The following is a 26,706-nucleotide window of genomic DNA, read 5'->3' as shown; positions in this document are numbered from 1 at the left end:
ATTCCTTTTTAGTTTTTTCTTGTTTTATTTCGGCCTATAAACCTTCAGATCACACACAGATATATTGGTTTATGAATGTGATGCGGTCTACAACACAATGACCTCTGTAAGCTGTACAGTATTGATATTTCTCTGCACTCCTTAAAAGACTACCATCATCTCTCATTTCGATCACATGTCCGGGACTAGCTGCAGTTTTCCCATCTTATCATGCATTTGCCACAGGCTGCTGTTTGTGTACGGCAGCCGCTCTCCCCATCAGTGCTGCTGTTTGGTGTTTTTCAACGATAGCTGGAACTGACAGGGACTTTAATTTATACAGAAGCTCGCAGGAGCATCACGTTCAGATGCAAAAGACGTGCGTTAGTGAAATTACTTATTATCTTGGCTGTTTAAAACGGAAAAGCAAAAGAAAGAAAGAAAACAAATCAATTAAAAATAAATAAATGACATGACACACTGGCAAGTAACAAATATGATGCTGCACTGCTACAGGGGCTATTTAGCTAAACTGCATTCCATTGGCTCACAGATTCCCAGTTATAGCTTCATTGTATGTAATGAATTTGTTTTAGTTATGTTATGTAGTTTATAATGCCTTTCATTTCTGTATGAAGAGTTTAGAAAGTCCGACTAAAGGGTTAATATGGTACAATTATATGTATAAGCTTGTTGTAAAGTCTCTTTCTTTCATAAAAATTCATATGCGTGTTTCCAAACCTTGAACCTATCCCAGCTGTATACAGTAGTGTTTAGCTAGATGGGTTTTGTCTCATGCCAGGAAGAAAATATATTACCTAACGGCCATAAAAAGGTCACACTTTTTCACTGTTGCCTCACATATCAAACATGCTTAGAGGATTAATACACGAGTAAGCCTTGTACTGTTAATTTATTATTAACGCCTTATAGTTGTATGAAGGAATATGACTGACTGTGTCCAGTGAATATCATATTTCATATGAACTAAATTATTCAGGGATGGACGTAAATGATAAATGATGGCGTTTAAGTAATTGTTCCACATGTGATTTTATTGAGGGTCATCTCTATTACTAATGGGTTAGAAACAGTGACCTTCCAAACTCCGTGCTTAAAATATGGCGGTGTGGATGTAAATGAATTAAAAATCTGTCTCTTAGGTTAGGAAGGAATACATGTCTCTAAGCAGGGTCTGTTTTGCATAAAAATGAGTGAGTATTTCTAGAGATAAGAGCACTCGGAAAGGAAGTTTTTGGCAGAGAAATCCATTTGCTTGACAAAGTAGTCTCAGTGCAGTCCCTAGTCATCTATAGAGGAGATAAACATGACAAATTAGAACATTCAGTTGTGCTGTAATTCTTATAATAATCAAGATCTTCTCATTTTCTGAATAATGGCATTGTTTAGAAAGTCATCTTCACCCCGTACTACAGAACTGTCACATTTTAAAACTATTTATTAGATTTAAAGGTACACTACCACATGAGCAATTCAAACTCCATATTTATCTTCATGGAGACGGTCTAATGAAATATGGCACCATCAAGGATATGAAATAACCGTATGGTGGGATTTCCAAAGTTTCACTCGGTTATGGCATGGTTTGAAATTCACATGGTTTCAGAAAACATTAAAACATGTTTAGCATACTGTGAGCAAGAGGTTTTCTCGCAATGGTAGGGATTTAAAACTAAAATGAAGATGGGCGAATCCTGTCTAGTCTAATCTGTCTGTCCTTGTAGTCTGTCCTGTCTAGTGTTTCGATCTTGTTCTTGAAGTCTTCCTCTTCTGGAATGTAATAGATGAGATTTAATCTAACCTCTACTTTTGAAGAAAGTTCACAGACATTTGTAATTTAAAGTGTATTAGTTTTGCAAGACCCAAGAGTAATTAAAGCGCTGAGACCTTTGTATTTTAATTAAAATAATATGGTAAGTCATTATATATAAATTAAAGGGACTGATTCATGACAGATGATGTGAAGAGCCCAGGTTGCGCGCTGCCGTGGTGTTTGTTCCCTGACGGACTTCCCCGCTTTGTCCCACCTTTCAGATCGGAGAGTTTACAAGAGTCTTTCGAGAGCTTCTGTTCGATTCATGAGGTGGAGTCTGACAGCATGGGTCAAATGGACAGTTTTGGGGATCCTGTTTTATTCTGTAATATCCTGGTTATTACAATCAACAGCATCCTTACATAGAGGGGGTTACTTGCGCAACGGAAGGGTAATTATTTTATTTTAATAAAGTTTATGACTTTATTTCCTGTTGGTGCATCTCATTAATTTGCTCCTTGTGCAGCCCTGTCCATCGTCTGTCTGCAAACTAGTATGAGGATAATACAGACACAACAGCTTTTGTTTTCTTGTCTCCCAACACCTCTCGCATCACTCCAGTGTCCCAACAGTAGCCGATTGATTTTAATATAAAACAAAAATATATGCTTTCACGTAACTCGGGCACAAAAATCAATAAACATAATTTGCAGTGTTTCTCTGCTTTCTTTTCCAAGTGACTTTAGGGATTTCGGTGTTGGTGCGCCCGGGCTCACACTGTCACAGTCCCAATTCAAGTGTCTGTCATATTACTGTGGTACTAATGGAACTTAACAGAGCTCATTTCAAAGCAATTGATAAATGCTTTTAACTCGAACACAGTGGCAGATAGAAGTCAAGGCAGCAGTAGGCGTCGATACTAAAAGGTATTAATGGGCACAACCCAAATCTCAGAATTTCAAAGCCTATATGTTCTAGCTAAGGTTAAAAGTAGGTAAAAAGAAACAAAACTGATAAAAGAAAGACAGATACCTTATTACACCAAATACTTCCTTTTCTATCTTCTCATCCTTACAGAAAAATAGGTGCATCCTCATAAGTAAGAGCTTCTGGAATTAAGTTTCTCTGAAGAGACCTACGGGGGGTTTGTTTTAATTTCATGAGGGGTCCTGGTGGCATTGGCCCAGAATTAATTATCCACCGTAATTTGCTTTGTACAGAATTTTAACGAACCAATCAAACCTTTGAGACGTCCAATAAATGCAGATTAAAAGCTGGTAACAATCCATTTTCCATTATATTGTTCAGGAGGAGAATGAAGAGGGGAAGCCTGGTATTTATGTTATTATATGCTCTGACTAAATATCTTGGCAAAAGGCGCAGCCCAAATCAAGATCGGGAATGACATTATACATGCATTGTCATTGTTAACATATTCTTTAGGGAGAATTTGCTTTAATTGGTCAAGAAACTTTACACCGAACGATCAAAGTAAAGCGCTCACCCTACCTCCCCAAATGGCTCTGAATTTCCTGTAGGAGTAGTGGGATGTGTGGCTGTATGTGTTTCACCATGCATGAAAGGCAGTAATCACAATTTGAATGAGGTTAGCTAAAACCTCTGGTGACTGTGGGTGTCTGACTAGAATTTGTGATTGATGCCAATTTTTATTATTATTTTAATATTTCATTAAATGTGGACCGCACTTTCTTTGCTTTGGAGTTTCTAAAGTGTACATTACATTACAGATATACATAAATATCCGTATGTGTGTGTATATATATATTTCACACATTATACAGTTTTTATTTATGCAGCACACAACACAAAGCAGATAAAACAGGCTGTTATCGATGCCCCAGCTATTTTAAGCCAGTTTTACAGTAAGTAATGAAGGTCTTGTACGAGGTGGCTACAAGTCTTCAGAGGGGAAAGAGAGAGCCTATTGGGCAAGAGAAATTGTCCATATAAACCATCGTCTGCAACCTGAGCCTCGGTACTTACCGGAAAGGAACATCAGCTACACAATAAGGCCATTGAAACCCAACAGGTGAGCACTATATAGCTGGTCAATAACCTTGGATGCCAGGTGTCTATAAAGTCACTTAACCACATCACACTGAGTCCATGAAAGAACGAGAGTGAAAGAGAAAAAAAATGACAGCAGTGGCTAATAAAATAAAATGAACAATTTTATTGATATTCACACTCTGGATGTGGATATTTATAGGGTTGTGCAGATGAACAGAGTTAAGATTTCAATTAAACAACAAGGTACTTTGTCGGATTACCGCAGTGTCTCTTTAAATGAAGTAGCTCTGAAGGTGTTTTATTTATTTATTTATTTATTTATTTATTTATGAACTTCTTGTAAAACAACATTTTTTAATATCTGTGCTTGTTGGAAATGTTCTGATCTATGGTGGTGGTTGCGTTTAGAAACGATGACTTTAATGAGCAGTTGTGCAGTTTAGGCTTTTGATCAAATGAATTGGTCCTTATTTTTTGCCTTTCTCAGAAAACAAAAAAATATTTTTTAATAACTTGCCTTGTATGGTTGGAATGCTCTGTAATTTCACGTTGTTAGCACTCATTTAATTTTCAGCTTTTTCCTTTCAATAGAAAAGCTGATGGTTCCAGTGGGACTGCAAGGAAAAGAGAAAGATTAAACCCCCCTTAATGTCATCACTATGAAAAATCCTGCCGTTCCTTTTGACAGGAGGAGAGCATTAAAATCCCTTTTCGGACTGAGCTCCAGAAGCTGACATCTCATTATTTGGCTCAGCTGTTTCACATTCACCTTCACCCTGCTAATTAAGGAGCTCATTGAATGTATTATTCAGAGTTTGATTCCCCTACTGGTATCACTGAGGGGCTTCAGTAAAAAAGACCCGTTTGGTAGGGTTACTAGAAGGAAAATGGTTATTTGACCTGTTTGGGAATAGTGGGCAACAGTAGCCCAGTAAACTTCCCTTAAGGTATGATGATAATGTATAAGAAGGCAGCTGAAGTAGTTAACATAAGCAAGAGAGAGAGTGTGTGTACTCGGGCTGTGATGGGTCGGTGTGCTTGTTGTGCTAAGGCATTGATTCCTTCCATATTTGAAGGTCATTTGGCTGCCGTCTGACATCTGCAATCATTGACTATCTGAGCTTGCACGGATTTATGTTAAGAATGCAGTTGATTCTTGCGTGTGTGTTTGTGGGTGGGGGGTGGTCCCCATTTACCCTAAAGGGGCTTTTTTTTGTCATGACCAGAAAGCGTTTCTGCTGTATATATTTTTAACAAAAAGCATTGTGAATATAATTGCATGTGTGGAACTAGTTAATTATAGAGTGCAGAATGTTTGACCGTTATTCATAGAAGCCTTTGATTGCTGTCAGATAGTTCTAGAACTATCTTTTCATTTTTGTTTGGGCATGTTTAAGTAGGGATTGCTGATCGGTACTTAATAAACAAAATGAAGATTTAAACTGCATTACCGATAGATTGAATTCTAATGTATGCAGTATACCTAGCTAATGAAAGCAATCTGGAGTTATTTTAAAAGCGATCCGTTCTTTCCTCCTGTGCCGGGAGACAGCTGCAGGGCTTCGTTTCGTTGCAAGACGAACCTCTGTGGGCTTCGTTTGCTTAAAGGTACCTCTTCAGTTCAGCAGGAGATATAGAGATGAGACAACCATTTACCAAACCCCAAATACATTTGATTTATGCAGGATTTATACAATATGCACCCTTTACAAAGTTGTTATAATAATTTTAGCTTTGATAGTCCTTTACATTTGATTGTTAGGTTTTACCTTAAGCCTTTAAATAGTGTTTCAACATTGTGACTGTGCCTTGTATCCTCCCTTATATACCTACAACACGAATAGTCTGTTGGCAAACATTTTATGAAAAAAAAAAACATTTCACTTTCATAAAACGTATGCTTATAACTTGATTGTTTAAAATACAGAGTAATGAGCTAGATTAAAAAGGGACAAAACCACACCAGAAGAATTAAACCGAAGAGAAGTGGGACTACCACAGATGATTACTCTTTATTATTGTAGACAATTTAAAAAAAAAATTTTAGAGAAACAAAAACAGCAAAACAAAGTCTGCATCCCAAGACACCTTTCAAATGTCAAACAAATCAACATTTTATGTAAGTAGTAAATGTTTTATTCTCTGCACAATAAATCTGTACCACAGGCTTTTCACGAAGACAGTTCCAGGCTGAAGACTTTACAGATTTCTTAGAGTTTTATTTTTGATTATTTTATGTTGCACTATGCATGTCAATCTTATCACTATTTAGGTATTTGATCACAGCATAATAAAAAATAGAAAGGAAAGGATTCCAACAAAGGAAAATCTGTGGTAATGACCTCTTCAATTTATTAGCACACTAGCAGATATCTACTGCAATTTTGTAATTTGTTAATTTGAATAAGTCATTTCCCATTGAATAGACTGGGTGTCACACAGTAGAGCAGGAGCGCGGAGGATGAAAGAAACTGGGTAATATCCATTCAATAGATTTCTCCCTCCTTCCCTCATGACCTTGGCGGCTTCCACATTCATATTCCGGAATCAGGGGGAAGAATGTTTGCTTGTCTCGATTGCAGTGTCAGCAATGCTATGTAATACTGTCTCTTTGGTGAAAATGTATTAATGTCTAGTGTTTACAATAGATTTATATTCAGTAAATGTTTTGGTGCTTTTTTTTTTGTGGTAATCTGTCTTTGTTTAAAACTCAGAGGAAATATCTTATCCCGGCTCCGACTATCAACAGCAATGAAAGGTGGAAGCTATTTGCTCTGCTAGTAGGTAAATAACAAGACTCTATTTAGATGTACCTAGCTCAATGGGATTGGATAATATTTGGGCTGTGGAATTTGATTCTTCCAGATTGAAAGTGGATTTTATTCATTGTTTGATGCTTCGAATAGATTTCTATTCCATGCATATACTGATACATTTGTACAGCTTACTATATAGACTCTCTGATTCACCTTTCTAGTTAATCCCAGAGGTATTCCTTTGCATTAGTCGGGACTAAAAACTTATTCCAGGTCTCTTGCTCTCTTCTCCTTGAGCCGCAGCGTAACGCAATGAGTTTTGTGACATTGTGCGTTATCAGGGTGAAATATACTCGGGTCCTCACCATGAAATGACTTCAATGCCAGAAGTACACCGTTCTTCAAAATGTCACAAAATACTTATTTGCAGTCATGGTGCTCTTCACAAAAATCATTGATCCTGGTCCAGAACGCGAGAAACGTGCCCACGGCATCATAGCGCCACCTTTACAGTGAACATGTGGGACAGTGATTGCAATGTTCTGTAATTTGGCACCGGAATTTGAACTCTGTGAATTCTCAGTGACGGCCATACAGGCAATATGGCAGTAAATCACTGTTCTACATTAAAAGCTGTTAGCATGCCATGTATGACATATATCTAAAGTCCTTCCATATGTTAGAATCCATATTTCCGTATATTAGGATCTGTGTAATTCTGCATTTCCATCCAAGTCTCTCTATATGAGCAGATTGTTTTCCATCATTCACCATAGGAAACGTTAGTTAGTTTTGAGTCAGTTTTTCTACCAGTCTTGCTTACTGCCCTTGAAAACTATAAAGTACATTTACTACTGACGAGTGGAAAGAAAAAAGTTGTTTCTTCAGCTTTTTCCCCCCCTCTTGTAATCATCATTTTTTACAGTTGCCAAAGATACAAGGAATAAGGCTACTTTTGATAACTTTCTGATCAGCTTTGCTTCCTACTGCTAGTATTTCATGTACAGTGAGGGAAAAAAGTATTTGATTCCCTGCTGATTTTGTACGTTTGCCCACTGACATAGAAATGATCAGTCTATAATTTTAATGGTAGGTGTATTTTAACAGTGAGAGACAGAATAACAACAAAAAAATCCAGAAAAACGCATTTCAAAAAAGTTATAAATTGATTTGCATGTTAATGAGGGAAATAAGTATTTGACCCCTTCGACTTAGTACTTGGTGGCAAAACCCTTGTTGGCAATCACAGAGGTCAGACATTTCTTGTAGTTGGCCACCAGGTTTGCACACATCTCAGGAGGGATTTTGTCCCACTCCTCTTTGCAGATCCTCTCCAAGTCATTAAGGTTTCGAGGCAGACGTTTGGCAACTCGAACCTTCAGCTCCCTCCACAGATTTTCTATGGGATTAAGGTCTGGAGACTGGCTAGGCCACTCCAGGACCTTAATGTGCTTCTTCTTGAGCCACTCCTTTGTTGCCTTGGCTGTGTGTTTTGGGTCATTGTCATGCTGGAATACCCATCCACAACCCCTTTTCAATGCCCTGGCTGAGGGAAGGAGGTTCTCACCCAAGATTTGACGGTACATGGCCCCGTCCATCGTCCCTTTGATGCGGTGCAGTTGTCCTGTCCCCTTAGCAGAAAAACAGCCCCAAAGCATAATGTTTCCACCTCCATGTTTGACGGTGGGGATGGTGTTCTTGGGGTCATTCCTCCTCCTCCAAACACAGCGAGTTGAGTTGATGCCAAAGAGCTCGATTTTGGTCTCATCTGACCACAACACTTTCACCCAGTTCTCCTCTGAATCATTCAGATGTTCATTGGCAAACTTCAGACGGGCCTGTAGATGTGCTTTCTTGAGGAGGGGGACCTTGCGGGCGCTGCAGGATTTCAGTCCTTCACGGCGTAGTGTGTTACCAATTTTTTTTTCTCTTGGTGACTATGGTCCCAGCTGCCTTGAGATCATTAACAAGATCCTCCTGTGTAGTTCTGGGCTGATTCCTCACCGTTCTCATGATCATTGAAACTCCACGAGGTGAGATCTTGCATGGAGCCCCAGACCGAGGGAGACTGACAGTTATTTTGTGTTTCTTCCATTTGCGAATAATCGCACCAACTGTTGTCACCTTCTCACCAAGCTGCTTGGCGATGGTCTTGTAACCCATTCCAGCCTTGTGTAGGTCTACAATCTTGTCCCTGACATCCTTGGACAGCTCTTTGGTCTTGGCCATGGTGGAGAGTTTGGAATCTGATTGATTGATTGCTTCTGTGGACAGGTGTCTTTTATACAGGTAACGAGCTGAGATTAGGAGCTCTCCCTTTAAGAGAGTTCTCCTAATCTCAGCTCGTTACCTGTATAAAAGACACCTGGGAGCCTGAAATCTTGCTGATTGATAGGGGATCAAATACTTATTTCCCTCATTAACATGCAAATCAATTTATATCTTTTTTGAAATGCGTTTTTCTGGATTTTTTTGCTGTTATTCTGTCTCTCACTGTTAAAATACACCTACCATTAAAATTATAGACTGATCATTTCTTTGTCAGTGGGCAAACGTACAAAATCAGCAGGGGATCAAATACTTTTTTCCCTCACTGTACATGCTAACAAAGACAGCTGTGGGTAATCCTCGGAGTTAAAGGAACCTTTTTAATGCTTCCTGTTCTTGAATACAATTGAAGACCAATCAGTGCACTGTGTTACTGTAGACATTACCTTACTCGAGAAAGAAGTCCCAGCATCTCACATGTAAGATGAAGAATAAAGTGTGATTTAAATATATACAGCCCAGGGTATCGCTGTACCTTGTTAAATGTCATGCTTACTGCAGGCAACTTACTTAAGACATTTTGGATAATAGTGTGTGATTTTATCAGCTTTTTTCGGTGCTGTGTCTGGGGCCCACAAAATGTTGTGCTGTTTACTTGGCACTTGTTTTACTCAATGTTAACAGAATGCACGTTATTTGTTCTAGGAAATCGTTAATATGGACCATATTAAACTATTCTCAGCATGTTTTCCACCTATAATGATGAAATTGTCTTCGCTTTAACAAACTGACTTCATTGAATTAATTAATTTAGAAGTCTTTAACTCTTAAAGAATCAAAATTACACATTCTCTTCCCATGTGCTATATTGAGATGTATTTTGATGTTGGCATGACATTTTTGATTGCTTAATTACCTGTAAAAAATGCAGTGGAAACGTGCATCCACACAGCCTCTGAAGTCTAATTTTGGAGGTTTCTCTGTCAGGTTCTAAACTAGAGGCTTGCTTTGGACTGCTTGTGCCAAATATAATATAAAACATACTGTACTGAGGGGAAAACATCAAATTCAACCAAAGGCAAATGCATAAAAAGAGTAGGATTTGATTTCCCGTTAAATCAACTTTCAATATTCCTCATGACATCAATACAGTCCATCTTTGTATTGCATTAAATATAAATGATCCCATATAAAATACATAATTGATAACTCTGATGAAAAGAAAATGCAGACTTGACAAATCTTATTACTGTGATTACTTCTGCTACCACTAATACTCCTATCATCACTACTGCTATAAAAGTCTACTCCTTATGGTACATACTGGAGGACATTGTAGTATAAAAACATCAAATAGTGCACACCTTAGATGACCTTTTTCACTCCATGGCTGTTCACATACCTGGGGGACATCATGGATTAATAATAAGCAATGGTGCAATGCTTAGGATAGCTACGAGGCATATGTTTGCCGTTTGGCCTGCTGCGTTGCGTTTGTTAACTCTGGATCGTAGGCTATCGGTTACAGCACCCTTGAAAACGTTGACTACGCCATTAAGCCAACCAGAGATGTAACTCTGTCAACTGTTTCATTGCCTTTGAGAGAAAGCATGGACATAACACTCTCTCTACACTGAAATTCAGCTTGTTTGTGCTTCACAGCCCTTGCTGTTATGTTTCAGATAGCGAACAATACCATCTCTGTCCCTGACAGCTTTCTAATTCCGAGCGATATATTATTTCATTTAGCCACAAATCCTAAAGTAGGGCAATGAAGGGGGGGGGTGGGGGGGGTGGGGGGGGGGGGAACAGGTCTGCTGCTGCATTCTATAGAGATCTGAAGTTTTATGAAATTGGATAGCTTAAGCTGCATTAATCTTTTAGGCTGTCATCAGATGCCTCCTACTTAGGGTTTCCTAGATGGCTTTTTACATGGCTAATTTAAGCAGTTTATTGAATGTATTATTTAGTATGTGATTTTGCTGTCACCGGCAGAATGAAGTGTTGTAAAAGAGGAAAAAAAAGGGGGGGGAAAATGCAGGGATGTAATTACAGTTGAGGTTTCGCTTCAAGGTCTTTACTTTTTTAGCCCTCCTATTTGCTTTATACACAGGGGGTACCAGTGTCCCAGTCATGAGAGAGTATGGGAATTGTAAACGTCAAGCTGGCAGCGCCGCGTCTGCGACTGGAGGCCTCCTGTGTGGTGCTTCAAAGTACATTGCAAATGAGGGCAGAATGGTGTCCAGGCACCAACTTCTTGGGCACTCAAGGCATGTGTACCATCTGGTCAAGTGGGCTTGCAAACTGGGAAAACAAATATACAAACAAGAGGACAAACAGACCAGTTTGTGCTGCTTCCATATGATACTGCGAAAGGGAGATGGAAAATATGGAAAATGTCTTTATCCTTCAAGTTCAAGTTTAGAGTGATAAAACAACCTGAGTCCTCATTAAATTGTATACATTTTATCATTTGTTAAAGAGTGTTTACTCACCTATTTGTAACAGTTAAAGCTAACATCACTGCTGCCACTATTGGACTCCGAATGGTTACACAAAAGACGATTTATTTTTTGTGGTGCTGATCAGGTTTGGCTGTATAGTTACTGGACTCCCCAGAGCAGTGACTGCTGTAGGGGATGCTGGGATGATTATGCCAGAAATTCAGCAAAAGGAAACAGGTCAGTTACATATATGCGAGAAAAAATTATGCAGATTCCTGAGCACATAACATGCTTTTCAGGAGTTGAGAAGGAGCGACTGCCGTATTGTAAACGTACAGGGCAGCCAGAAGGTGCTGGATTACGAGGGCGAATGTGAAGGCAGGGGTGAGGCTTCTGCCGTAGATCGTCTGCATGTGTGTGCGTGGGTGTGCGTGTGTTTGTCAGGATGGGGTGTTTAAAGGGCAGCCAACAGATAAGATCTATAGCTTGTTGCTGGGAGATTTATGGCTATGAAGACTTTTGGTTGTCAAAGGAAAGTTTGAAAATGATACAGCTAGTGTTCATGATTTCTGACTAAAGCATGAGTTTTGCAGTGTATGATTTGTCTTTCTTTATTTTCTCTCCTATTTACTCGAACGCTTGATTGCTGTGGAGATGTCTTTCTCTGCGATTCGAATTGCTTCATCTCATTCCATCTGTACCTCGGACAACATGTGTAACTAATGTGATGCGTTGCGTGGCGAGGGTCGAGGGTGAGTGTTGCTGTAGTTCAGTGTAAATGAGATGAAAGGCACATTTGATTAATTTGAGTGGGGTTAAACCTATATGCTACCTGTCACTTTTTGAAGTCTGGATGTAAGATTCTCTAGCCATTTGATACACTTGGTAACATTAGCACTAATAGATAATTCTTAATAACTTCCTAATTTGCATTAAACGTGCTTTGAAGAGATATAGCAGGCATAACTTCAGGGCATATTTTAAGCATCGGCTGTCTTCAGTCTTGTGAAAAAAGCAAGAGGGAAAACAAACAAACAAACAAACAAAAAAGCCTCTCCAGTGACTGGACCATCCGGGAAGAACGGTGCTCTTTCTGCAGCTTCTCATATTAATGAGTTACAAGACACTGCATGCATCGGAGACTACACAGATCATATTGATTCTGTTATTGATTATGTTTTATGAGGTGAAAAAGACTGAGCGAGTTTTTATAGGAAAGTGCATGCTCAATATATTGCAAAGTATATAATAATAGCATGGGATATTTAACTCAATTTAAGATGCACTATCCACATTCCACATATCAGTGGTTCACACTTTCTGCACCTTTCCATTGCCGAATATTGGTGGTGTTTATGTTAATAGTGCATGGCTTTATCTACACTAAAGATTGATTAGTCCTTATCGAATTCCTGCTGCACATTAGGTTAAAGAAACAAAGTGTCTCTCCCTCAAATATCTATTTTTTTAAAGGTCTTTATACAAATGTTTTATACCATACACACAGTGTATGTCATTATGTGAGTCTTTTTTCACTTGAAGTCACACACTAGCAAACACATGCAGGAAATCTAACATTTCTTCCTCTGCTGAACTTTTGAATACACCTTTTTTTAATCTTCAAAACTTGAATATAAACTTGCAGACTAAAACTTTAGTAAGTTATAACTGTATTACTAAAAATAAAACTAAAGTGTTCTTAGCTGAAACTCGCAACAGATCCCATACACTGATATAAAATGTGTCTTGAATGAAACGTATAGCGCAGTCCATCACCGTTTGAGTCCCTGCTTTGACTGGGGCAGGATGTTGTGAGGAATTATTTGATTGTGCGTCTGTTTCCTTTGTAATGACTGCCATCTGCTGGCGTGAAGTGATATTATGTAACTGAGATCTGGCTTCATCAATATGTTTTTTGTAGAGGGAGGGATTACAAAAAAGAGATAAAGGAGGAAGAACGCAAGATAAAATAACACACAATCGTCTATGAATTGCATTATTATTGTCTATGGGCAAATAATTTCTCCTTAAATTGACTGAGGCTCAGTGGCCTACTGCCAGTTGTTTAAAAATACAATATTATTGGACTGTTAAGGCCTTCACAGTTGTCAACTATTCCCATTTTGTGGAGAGCTATGATACGCAGCAAAATGACTCATAAAAGCGTAAACAAATCCAGGGGCGGATAATGAGCAGTCTGTAGTGCCGTTCGGGATACAGCTGCAGAAGTGTCACAGGTAAAATAAAGCACAGAGAGACGCATTGTGCTGTTTACACCCGCAATTTGAAGGACAGATACACGTCAACACCCACGACCAGAGATGGCAATTCAACTGCACTTGGATGTACATCTTACCACCTGCACAACCGCTCACTTGAGCTGGTCTTTGGGTAGAACTGATTCAAAGGTACAGCACACTTGAGATGGTTTTGCCCCAATAACAGCCTGTCCTTTCTCACCCCCCCAAGCCCCCATCTCCATTCTTGGATTTGTGTTACAATTTTTGCCTGTCTGCTTCCTCATTCCAGCTTCAGCTGAGGGTGCGCTTGTTAATTACATTCTTGCGGTATCAGGACAGAAGGTGTCCGCTCAAGTTTCTTTGGGTGCGTTTTGAGTCGGCTGCATGTGTGGTACGTCCTGCACACGCTACAGCCACGCTGCGCCCAGGACAGAAGTCTTCCTTTAACCTTCCCATAGTTTCAGCTCGACACTTTGACCTATAACAAAGAAACGTCAGTAATCCTAATCGAAGTCGGATATGCGGGTTGTCAGGCCCTGTCATTTTGATTGCTACCTGGAGACACGAAAAAATGCTGATGGAGAAGGAGTGCGTCACTCTAACCTTGACGGGATGATTTAAAGTTAATATTAGGCTTTTACTGCTGTCATTGTCCTGCACTGTATGTGATAGCCTGCTGTGGTAGTTGTATTGCGTCTGTAAGTGTGGCTAGTTTCAAAGAACAAAGCTGATCCGACTCTTTGAAGTTGTGTGTAATTCAGTCCTTTTTGTTGCCCACGGTGCTGCTTTAGGGTTACTAATGATAGGATTAATAATAAAGAATGCATCCACATTTCTGTTACTCTAAACTAGCATTCATGATTTTCTCAACTTTTTATTCTATCTTTACACTGGTCCTGTTAACTAGTGAGCTGGGTTGTCTGCTGATTGTTGAGACACGGGTATCAGTGGCAGCTTGTGCCTGTGGAGCTGATATAATGGCTTAAAGTTAGCTGGTAATACTGAGATCCAGTCACTGTTAGCGTTGCCTGTGGTAGTTCCCATTCCTCTTAGTCTCAGTGACATGTTAAATTATAGAGACCTCTGGTGCTTCTTGAAGGAATTGCATCAAAATTATTTTCCCCCTTCTTTTTTTTGCTTTATTTTTTCATTCATTTTCACTCTTTTCTTTGTTTCAATTCAATTGCATTCTATTTTCATATCGGTGTATTACTATTAAAAAGTGTCGTGTGGCAGTTTATATTAGGTTTTTTAGGTAAAAATGAAATAAAATGAATGTGCTCCAGCTTTCTCCCTTCACAGATCAGGCAATAGGCCTTCTCCTGAAAACACCAAACAAACAAACAAACAAACAAGCAAACAAACAAAATTAATATTCTGTTCACGGCAATAAAAAATCATGCGAACACCATTCAAAATATAGTTTTTTAAATCACTAATGGAAAACTCCGTCTCTTTCAGGATTCTAAAGCTGAGTGTAGCAGCTGCATAGATAAAGAAGACAGCACAGTGAGTACAGGATGGGTTTTACACTTCTGGGTGCTCATTGCCTTTTATGTATTCGGTTTGTTGCAGAGGATTAAAGCTGGGAGGCTGGGAGCTGTTGATAGACTGGCAGGTTCGCCGTGCGAGGCAGTGAATACATTTGGCAAGAATATTGAATCCTGTGGCAAAGGGAACACCTTATTCATAATGACTGCAGTGTACGTCCCCTGATAACACGGACATGGGCTCTTATAACATGCATTTCATTGGTTTGGTTTGATTTATTTCCTTATGTATGTATATATATATATATATATATATATATATATATATATTATGTGTGTTTGTGTGTATGCATGCTTCCCCCCACTCCTCTATACCTCAGTGTGTGTTCAGCATCCTCTAAACTGTACCACACAATGTTTTCTTGCTGGTGTTGAGCTCACGTCTTCATTCAGATTAGTTTTGAATTATTTGATGCATAGCACGTTAGCCTGTGTGCCCTCAGTGTAATTAAACAGGACTGCTTTTTTCTCCTGTGCAAGTGCCTTATCTAGCTATCAGTGTTGATCAAAGAAATGCATAGCTTAAACACCAGATGGTGCTGTTATATATGTTGTGATTTTCCCTTCGATTTATTTGTAGTGAAACCTTACAAGTTAGTAATGCATAAAACATTAAAAGGACTAATAAAATCATTCCCACATTTTAGAGCATTTGAGCTCTGGGAAATAAGGGCTTCAATGTATGAAATAATTATGTTTAAAATGATATATGTTAACATTTTATAGGGCTTGCACACTGTCTTCAAGACTTCTTAAATACCCGGACACTGATGTGCACATCTGGAAACTGCTCCTTACTGCTAGTCACACACAAATACAGCCTTATGTACAAAAATCTGTTTTAACACAAGCCTTTTTAATTTTATTTAATTTATACTGATATGATCTGCATATGATCACACAATATGACAACATCTTTATATTCTGGCTCACTCCAAATGTTTTTGCTGTACCTGTGACCCAGAATCTTCTTTAAATTGTTTACCAACCAATTTACAACTGGTACCTATCAGGTCTGAAGATACAGCTTGCTTTATTTACATTTTTGGTGTTGATCATAACGGTAGATCATAAAGGTCTTTGCTGGTACAGAATACATTGGTTCAGAACCTGTATTTCTTTTTATAAATATAAGTTCTCAAAGGTAAGTTTAGGGTTAAAAATAAATCACCCATGTATTCTAGTGCTGCCTCCTCATAAACCAGCACTGAACTTAAACAATCAGGTGAACGAGAACTGGTTTACAATATTGATTCAGAGGGGTTTAATTTGTCTGAAAAACTTACAAGAGATAATATTGAAGTTGAAAGGGAGATTTCTTAAAATGTCCTCCTTTCTTTCCTTTTGATTGGAACTCAAAAGCTTCCCACATCTTTAATATTCATGCCTTATCGACAGATGCAGAAAAAAATAGCTGGGCCTTGTCAGGGAATTTATGAATTTGGCAAGCGCTACATAAACTATTTTCAAAGCTTTAAAATCCGTCTTATGTGCTATCACGCTGTGTGGACTGACGCACATCAGAGGATTCAACAGAGTGCATCTTCTAGTTAAAATGATAATCATGCCAATCATATTACTGTATACTTGTCCTCCCGTCAAGCATCCTACTATGACATATAATTACCCAGTTTTACTTTCTGCAGTGACAATTGCTCTTGAAATGACTGGCCTAGTGTTTATAGCAAACCAAACTGGTAATCAGTCATTCTCACAAAATGACATTGGAGTGACTGAGGTTGACACACATTTGAGAACAGTTGGCCTGACCTTGGTTTGAAGTGCCGTTGTTAGACAGGCTGCTGACAAATATTTTGGTGAGAAAGAAAGGATTCATAAATACTGGAATGGACAAAGTTTCATGCTTTGATACTGCCCAAAATAATCATAATAATCATAATAATAATTGCACTAGAATAAGGAACCACTCAGTCAGGCATGACCATATTTACGCTGCCTATTGTTTACCTGAATCCCCCGTTTTTAAATGCGTCTTATTCCCCTTATTTGTTTTGCTGTAATGCAGGGATAGGCAAATCCAGACCTTGAGGTTTCTAGGCTTTCATTCAGGTCTTAATGACTTAATAAGCAAGTGTTTAGGAAAATAATTGAAATTAACTGTTAATTTCCAAGTCCTAATCAGTTGCTAATTGAAAGGGACCTCTAACACCTTGGGAAATTGGGAATCTCCACACAATATTCACGTTATCGGACAAATGCCACACAAAGACTCTGTGTTCTGGTAGCCTGTTTTTTCCATCATATTTGTCTTTGCATTGAAGAAGAAGGAGGATGAATATTTGTATGTCGTTGTCCTAGTCTTTCCTGTTGAAGTTTGGAGCCTGTCTGAAAAGACTGCTGTCTCCACTTGCGCACGTTATTTGTGTGTGTTCAGCAGCCCGAATGGAAAGGCCACCTGTCAATAAAGGTCACCGATGCCTCTGCTCTGAGGGATGAGGTCACACGAGAATTATGCAGTACAACACTGAAAAAGCGAGGACAATGACTGACCAAACGTAGCCTTCATAATGGATTCTGCGCTCTGTAGCAGTTACTGGAACTGTAAATGTAGAAAATGAAGGGAAGGATATTCGCTCATTGATAAACGGTGCAGCGTTTAGCATTATTGTCTACAGATTTCAAGAAAATTACACCATTTACTCGAGTGATTGTGAAAGTACATTTGCATTTCACACACTATTCCCACAGAAGATCTGTAGATGACATACATTTGTGATGCTGTTTCCTGAGCTTCGAAATGCTGTTTTCTTAGGTATTTAGTTTAAAACACCTAATTTGAAGTGCATTTAAAGTGTGCACAATATATAGAGCTTGACAAGTTATTGGGACACATTCAACTTGTGTGGAGTTTCTGTTCCACCTGCTCGTGACAAATAAATAAGAGAGCTAGGGGCATCTTGTAAAGGGAATTGCACGCCACTGTGTCACTGCTGTAGCTGAGTGCTCTGCGTTTCATATCCCCGAGATGAATATGATTTGCAGGCAGTATGCTCTATTGTGGCCTTGGAGAAAGTATATGGGGGTTGACCACACTGGTTCACAAACACCTCTGAAAAAACGAAAACGTGACAATGGAGAGTTTATCTCCCCGTGACACAAGGTAAAGCGTGAGATGAAGACGCTTAATTTTCTCTGTGTGCTTTGGATCTTCTTCAGAAACCCCCAGAACTGCCAGCCGTGCGGGAGAAAATATATATTTCAGAACTCAGATTTAATGAGTCAATAGTTATTTAATTAATAGATATTTATTATAATGGTAGTTATTTCTAGCACCTTTTACAGTTCGTCATTCCAGGAGTATAGATTTTCTAAAATAGAACATCTTTTTTAAGAAAATAAAATGCATCTTGGTGGCGTATTCAAGGTGAACAGAAACTATGCAATGGACTTTAGGAGCGCCTGTTTCCTTTGTGTATGATGTTGTGGATTCAACTTTTTGGCCTTGTGATGTGGAACCAAAAATAACCTATGATGTCATATAGCTGGAATGTAATGTAACAGAATTGTCCCTTTTTCCTTTTTGTGTCTACTCCAGGGCAGCAAAAGAAATAAATACAGCATTTTTGATTAACAAACCACAAGTTATTATACAGCTATCCCAGTGTGTTTCTTGTTTGATTCTCTGCCACTTTTTAAGGTTTGCCAGCTTTTTCGTCAGCAAGCTCTCCAATATCCTGCCCATATGGTGCACATTTGGTCCGTTGTTTTTGCAGGGTGCTAAATGAAAAGTACAATAAAGGTCTGTCCATCTTCATAATTGGGGGGGGGGAACCATATGATGCTGGTGACTTCGGGGAAAGTTTTGTCCACACAAATTGGTCTCGAGGGGAGCGCAGGGCTGCTTGCTTAACGGTAACACCAGGAGTGGAAGTGTGCACTACAAAACTGTCAAGTATTCGATAGCCAATTAAAAGAAGAGGAAATGTGGCGTGGTAGCATGACTTTAAAACTGGAAGCCACTGGACGGTTTTTCAGATGTGTACTTTCTTGATTTCTTATTTCTTAACCCTCTGAAAGCAACAAATGAAAAATCACAAGCAATTGGGGGTGGGGGGGAGACGACAATTGACTATATATATAATCACTTCATACAAAAAGGAAACAGGCACTCCTAAATATCTATATATAGATTTTTTTGTAATACCAACAAGTTTTACTTTGCACAATTCTACCATTTAATTGGTTTTGATAAACCATTGTGTTCATTAATGGCATACCCCTTCAAGTAAATAGTCTCTGTTTTTGCACGAATTTTGTCTCATACCTCCACCTGGTGGGGAACTACGGTAACTGTGCTCGGCATGTCTGTGGGTGTCTGTGCGTTTGCACTGTTTGTACAGATGTTTGCATTTTTATGTGGCCTATCATTGACAAAGGCATGTTCAGTATTTGACATTTGGTTTGTTTCATTATTGATTCATTAACTCATTCGTTTACTAATGTGTTATATCTTTAACAACATATGCTGTCATTTTTAAATTGTGTGGGACATTCACGCAGCTGAACATAGCACAAGATTTGGACTCTTCTTCTTTGTTTCACAGGGCAAACCGAACTGTATCATTGTCTGGGGGGATGTCAGTGTATAAGGAACAGAGATTGCTTTCCTTATTTTCCTCTCCCAGATAAGGTTTGTGCGTCTTGCTGTTTCAAAATTGCTTGAAGCAGGAAAACGAAATGAAAGTCCCAGGGAAGCAGACAGACAAGTTGTAGTTGTATTAAGATTTTGTGCATGCTGAATGTTTACTGCTTTAGAAAAGTACATATCCCATAGGCCTTGATTGAAGTAAAGAGACTTTTTCCTTCCTATCTGTGGCAGCTCTAGATTTGAGTGCTTAAAGCAGGGGGGATTCTGGCCTCTCTTACATGTACTTTGGTTTTCCCTAGAATCCCCTGCTGTACTCTTTTCCCCTCTGTTATTATCCAAGAAAAAATGAACATCAGTTACATAAATCACACACTGGGAAACAGAAGGAAACCGGTGACAGAAGTCAAGAGAAAGCTAGCAGTAAGATGAAGGCAAATGCTAGCACTGAGTGTTAACTTCAATTAGAAACTAGTGTCTAGATGTGAGACACAATCCTGTCATATTTTCTGTGCATTTAAAGTAGAAGTGGGAATCATTTTCTCCTTTCATGTGAATGACAAACATTTCACAATTTAATTGATTTATTTGGGGATTTTGGTAAGAAAGTGTTTAGAAAGTACTATAATTTTAAGATGCACATGCTTAATTAAAATGGCAACTTAAATCACTTAGACTACAGGGCATACGGCTGTGGAAATCTACTTTTGTTCAATTTAGTTTTTTTAAGGGATTGTTTTTCTTTAGACTAGCTTCATATAAAAGCAGTAAAAAAGTGACCTTTTCCAGCTCATTTTGTCAGCTGTTTTGACTCGCTATAAAACAGTCATGTTTTGTTCTCTTTCACACTGTTGAAATTTGAGTATATGACAGACATCATGATTGAGAATGCATGAAAGAAACCAGGACAAATCTATGTGCATTTTTATTAAATGCATGTGAACATGTTTTTGACATCTGTTTATTTTAGCATTTGATGGAATTGGCTTATTTTAACCTGCAAATGTGAAATGGATGTGACAACTCTTTGATTGATTGGAAGCAAACAGTGAGATTTCCCTGGTAGTGAAGGAGAGGAGGGGATCTGGCAGGAGGGGAATGAATAGTGTACCGAGAGCTTTGTATGTAATTATATATTGAAATAGCTTCTTGTATTTTGTGTGTATAGCTGGGACCTCTGGAAAGTTCAGCAAATTTGACCTCATGATGCGTTCTGTCTCGTGAAAATGTAGCCTAGTGTCTGCTGAATATATGAGCACTTCATTCACATTTTGCTCTGAAGAAAGGTGATTTATGTTGTATTTGTCCCTTGGTACTTGGTATCGCTTTTTATTTGTTGAACAGATGACTGCAATATTTAAAGCTGAAACTGTTAATCCTAAAATGAGTCATAAGTAAAAGCAATTAAAGTATATTTCTTTCTTGAACCTTGGCATGCTTGCATAATTATATCATGTAATTCATAAACTCAATCAGCCGCGGTTCATATTTGATCCGCTATTTGTTGTGCTTGTGTTTTATAATCTAATAATGCTGTTGCACTTTTAATGTTTATTTGTAATTGATCCCAGGCCTGTCTTTGAATCAAAGGCCATCCATCAGCACAATATCATTGTGGTCAGATGCAGAGGGTTTGAATGAATTGGAGTCTATATTTGTTTAATACATCATATTTCTTGTTTGATTTAGACATCTCTTAACTATGCTATACCAATAAACAATGACATGCTTGTATGCAGATAAATGCAATTAAATAATTGGTTAAATAATTCTCTACTGTGCATTAAATATCTTGCAGACATTTGCTTATCAACGGGGTTGAGTATAGGAACAAAGCTTGAGTATGTATTCTTCCACCAGACAAACATGCAATCCACCAAGATAAAAAAGAATAAAGTCAACATCAAAATCCAACCGATTAAGGGCATCCTTTAATCTTCAGACGGCAAGTGTGGAAGTGCTGGTTTAAAGTACTGTATAATACCACGCATCCCACTGAAATAAACATCCTTCCTGCAAGCCATAATTTTCAGATCAAGTAAATAACTACTCTTGGGTCTTGTGAAAGTGTGTCGTTCATTATTCTTTTTGACTGCAGAATAGTTACAACATGTTTAATTACAATCGACTATCCACCTGAAATGGCCTTTACTTCTTGGGGAAATAATAAGGGAAAATGAATGAAAAAAACAGCAGCCGTTGGGGTATTTAAACATCTTTATTTTACAATTCAAGTTGAACATATTATTGTTGTAAATGATAATGCCTTAGATGATATTAATTGCACTTGTAATGGATTGTGTATATTGTGCTGTGAAGGATTTTATTTCTCTGGGGGGTTTTCAGTACAACATATTTTTAAGTAAATTAACATTGCACAGAAAATAATTGCCACATATCTGTTCCATGGGTTATAAAGATGTCTCTGGGACCAATAATTTAATATAGTTTTCTCATATGTGGAGCTTTGCATCAATACTTTAGTGTACTTTCTACTCCCAATTATTCGATTCTGAAGTCCAGAAAAGTATTATCATGAACTCATCTGAAAAGCAGTCATGGAAATGATTTATTTAAGCCAATCACAGGTCAGGTCAACACATTAAAGTGTGACTGTAATTAAAGGCACTTTTGTAGTTTTGTAGTCATAAATCCATTGCGTTATGTGTGTGTTTATGTATGCATCATAGAGCAATTATGAATTATCATTTGATACATTATATAGAGGTAAATCTCACAGACGTACCTACAATAATAGATCATATAAAAGCTTTGTAACCTAATTGGTTATGTAAGGAACCCAACTGCACTCACAAAGCCCTTGGAAGTTCATGAAATCGCAGCGTTGTGATTTGATTGTTTGATTTTGTAGGAAAATCACGCACTTAGACTCAATGGCAATAGCAACAAATAGGTGGTATCAAAAAACAAATAGAAACAACAAGCCTCAGATAGAATTTGACTTATAATCTTGACCTCATCACCCCTTAAGTGAGAATGAAAAGTTTGGGCTCTCAACATCGAGGATCAGAGGAGGCTGGGCCGTGGGGGAGCAGGGCAAAGGCAATTTTAAACCCTCTATGCCTGCAGGCCTCCCTACGTTTAGACATATTTAAATATGGTATCTGGAAGACTTGAAAGAGTTAGAACTTAAATTAAATACAATGCCCGTGGGTACCATAATGACCTAGCTGTTCATTAAAGCTGAAAAGCAGAAATCTCATTACTTAGGGGCTTTTTGATTAGAGAATGGATTTCAACTTCATAAAACTTGTATTACTTTCTTTTTCTAAGCCGTATGAACTTTGAAATAACTATAAACGTGTTTAGTGAATTAAGAGCATTAATAAAGGTTTATTATGCAGCTAAATTGAGTGGAAACAACCCCATTATAGTGACAGATGAAGTATCCATGTGAGTGAAAGATACCTAAAATAGGTGGCTCAGCAGATACAATCTTGGCAGCACAGGCTATTCAAAGGGACTTAGATAATATTCAGTTGTGGGCCGACACCTGGCAGATGAAATTCAATGTGGACAAGTCCAAGGTATTACATGCAGGTAACAAAAATGTCCACTATAATTACACTATGGGAGGAATAGAACTAGATGAAGTAACGCATGAGAAAGACCTAGGAGTCTACATGGACTCCTCACTTTCTCCATCCAAACAATGAGGGGAAGCAATAAAAAAGGCAAACCGAATGTTCGGGTATATTGTCAAAAGTGTAGAATTGAGAACAAGGGCAGTGATGTTCAGACTGTACAATGCACTAGTTAGAGCTCATCTGGATACTGTGGACAGTTCTGGGCTCCACACTTCAAGAAAGGATGAAGCGATGTGGATGAAGAGACAATTTGGGAACATTTAAAAATAGACTGGATAGGATCCTTGGATCACTTAGTTATTAATGGACACCAAACGAGCACGATGGGGAGAATGACCTCCTCTTGTTTGTAAATTTTCTTATGTTCTTATGCTAAGGAGCAACATGTTTGCATGAACATGGTAATAGGATCAGTTTGCATTGATACTTAATTGCTGCTTTCCAGGTTATGAAATTGTGCACTCAAGTGTGTGTGTGAGAGAGAGGGCTTTTCTTCCTCCTGTGTAGATAACCCCTTTGTTTCTCACTTCAGAAACATTCAGAAATGCCCTTCTTTACTTTCTGGAAAATGACAGATTTATGTATATGTAAAGGTGAAAACAAAAGCATCATTAATTTAACCCTAATGCTTTAAGCTTGCAGCCACATGGTTGAGTGTTTTAGTCTTAAATGAAAAGACAGAGAATCTGGAATTGCATTTTTTGTTTTTGTATTTTGTATTTGTGATACTTGCATTTTTGTTCACTACTTATGATATGCAGGAGAGCTTTAGATTACAGTACCATTAGTTTTTTATCCCTCTCTCTCTCAGATGGTTACCGACCGATGGTAATTTTTGTTTATATGACTTCTAGTACAAGACTTTGCAGCTTGTAAAACCTAAAATGGACAAAACTTCTATGCAACAGGAGTCTTATTTCCAAGCAGTTGCCTAAAGCAGCACCGTTTGTTTATTACAGCTGTGATTATATAATAACCACAGTTGAACTGTTTGAGGTAAACTAGACTAGACTGAAATATCTGAAAGCATTCAAGAGAGAGAAGAGAGGAAATCAGGGTGTGATTTGTTTATTCATTTGCCCTATTCGTAGTATAGTGAAAATATCTTAAATAATTCACTCACTAGGGTCAGACAACAAGATTCAGGCATAGACACTGTATTGTGTTGTTAAAATAAGGGAAGCTCATTGCCTCCTTATGCTAATGTATAATTCATAATAGTGCCAAGTCATTGGAAGGGAAACAAAATCTTCAGGAAAAAAAGACAAGGGCTAAGAAAAAGAGATGGGGATTTGTAAATAAAGTGGGAAACTTTTACACAACAGGTGGATTAATCTCAAAGGAGGGATAATGGGAGATAAGTGGTATTGATGGAGATGAGAGACCCATCTGAAGTGCAGAGAAGCATCGGTGGGGGGGAAGAAGATTGTTAAACTGCTTTTCCAATATATAAATAAATAAATATGGGTCCTGCCGGGTCGATGTTGGCAGTGTGTCAGAGTGAAATGAAACTGCTTTCATATCCCAGCTGCAAGTTCGGAGTGCTGCTCCGGGACAGAATTCAAACTGCTCGAGGAGACGCTGCTGTCACTGTTTCACCAAGACAGATGTGTGGGTCTTGTCTTGCTTAGTTTTGAGGTTCCCACAACTTAACTTGACGAAACTGCAATTACACATGCTGAGATTTTGTATTGTAATAAGGATCTTACACTGCCAGAGGTCGGCAGCTCCCAGACAGATGTGTAAACATATTATTCTTTAAGCTATTCCAAATATAACACTTTCAATATCATTTAAGCACAATGTGTCTGTCAATGCTTTAGGTTTGGCGATTCATTGCCCATTCTGGATCATCGCTTTATTCAGTATTCATTCATCAGCCGCTGCCCTGATTTCATTAACATTTTCAGTTTATCTTCAAGTTCATAAGAGAGATTGACTTTTCTAAACCTATACATCATCGAGTGTGAGATTTAAATTAGGAGTACGACAAAAATCTGAAGTGCTGTATGGTTGCTGTTGTTTTCTGCTAGACAGTATATTTCTATATACTATTTTCTATATTATATATAGTATCTACTCATAAATAAATAATACAGAATATTCAGTTACAAAAACAAAAAACTGTGTGATGTCTGCACAGTATACAGATAGATACTATACCCAGTTTAATCTAAGCTGGCCATTGTCTTCCAGCTCCCTCAGCCATGAGATGGCACTAGAGGATAATATTTAAGAGGAAAACATACAGTATCAGCCCTTAAATTAGACCGTTACGAAATATTGCAATCTGCCTACTGTCTTTTTATTTCCCCTTATCTCACTTCAGATTTATGTTAAGATATGATGCTGTTACATAATTATCACATTAAGATACATCTAGTAAAGTGCGTTTCAACATAACATGTTAGTATGTGTACTGAGCAGAGACATCGGATGTAATTCGAATGCTTACTGGTTAAAAGCCACTTTGTATTGTCTGAGCAGAAATGCAGATATGTATGGATTCGCTTAGTCTACTGAATATGAATGTCTCACTGGGGTACATGGGAGATGTAAATAAGCTGCAATGAAGACATTTTCATAATTCAAGTGTTTGTATTAAAGATCATTTTATTTCATGCAATTTATTCTGTGTTTATTGTAAAACTGAAGAGCAACATTTAAGCAGGTTTTTTTTTCTTCTTCAAAATATAATCTCTTCTAATGCATGATGCAGCATCCGTCTCCTGTGGATATTTTTATCATGGAGAATGCTCCACTGGAGTTAGTATTCGTGTCAAGAATGTGAATTATTAATTACAGCCAGCTACTCCATCGTTACTGGGAGCTCAGAGAGGGGCTGCTCAGAATCTGTCAGTGTATCCAGGGCATGTTTCTTCCCCGTGCCAGAGATGTAGTTGCTGTACTTAACGTTTATTTTGCTTGTAGTATGACTTCCTCCCCTTCTTATAATTCATTTGCAAATCTGTGTTGCTGTCAGAAATTAATAAACTCCGTCGAGGGGGTGGGTGATAAAACATGAGGGTGGGTTTTACATTTCAGTCAGTATTGTTGTATGTTTGAAGTGATTGAATCCTTGCTAGTCTCACACCTTTGAAACACATAGTGAAATTAGATTTGTTTTACTTGAAGGTATATGAATCAAACACCAACGCAAGGCATAACTCACTTGCAAGGGAACTCCCTGACTTTGTGTCCTTTTTAATATTTTGTCTTCCCATTTTAGATGGACCATTATAAATTGTCAGAGTTCGGGACGGCTTTGCCATATCATAGGGAGATAGCAGAAGAGCGTGAACACAAAATATCAGGGAATGAGGGGAGATACTGAAAGCGCTGTGGTTTTACATATGCAACGTTTATTACGGCTGTTTGCTCAGCTGTAATAAAGAAGTGCTATTTAAAGTACATGATGTAATTACTGTTCCACTTTCTGTTTCTGTGATG

At 38.2% G+C, this 26,706-nt stretch overlaps 1 protein-coding gene across 21 annotated transcripts in view; it reads left to right on the top strand.

The window, feature by feature from the left end:
* The window catches only part of rbfox1 (RNA binding fox-1 homolog 1), a 636,526-nt gene that overhangs the window by 306,697 nt on the left and 303,123 nt on the right, over window positions 1–26,706 (top strand). For 20 of the 21 annotated variants that reach the window (XM_066689841.1, XM_066689843.1, XM_066689825.1 and 17 more), the window contains one exon: window positions 14,954–15,001. The exons of the other annotated variant lie outside the window; for it this stretch is intronic. In XM_066689841.1, coding sequence (XP_066545938.1) covers window positions 14,954–15,001 — 48 coding nt within the window. The remainder of the gene's footprint in view (window positions 1–14,953; window positions 15,002–26,706) is intronic. 21 annotated transcript variants of the gene reach the window in all.

The sequence above is a fragment of the Amia ocellicauda genome, chromosome 17, assembly GCF_036373705.1.
Source record: "Amia ocellicauda isolate fAmiCal2 chromosome 17, fAmiCal2.hap1, whole genome shotgun sequence".
NCBI lineage: Eukaryota > Metazoa > Chordata > Actinopteri > Amiiformes > Amiidae > Amia > Amia ocellicauda.
This window is presented reverse-complemented; position numbering and strand designations above follow the sequence as displayed.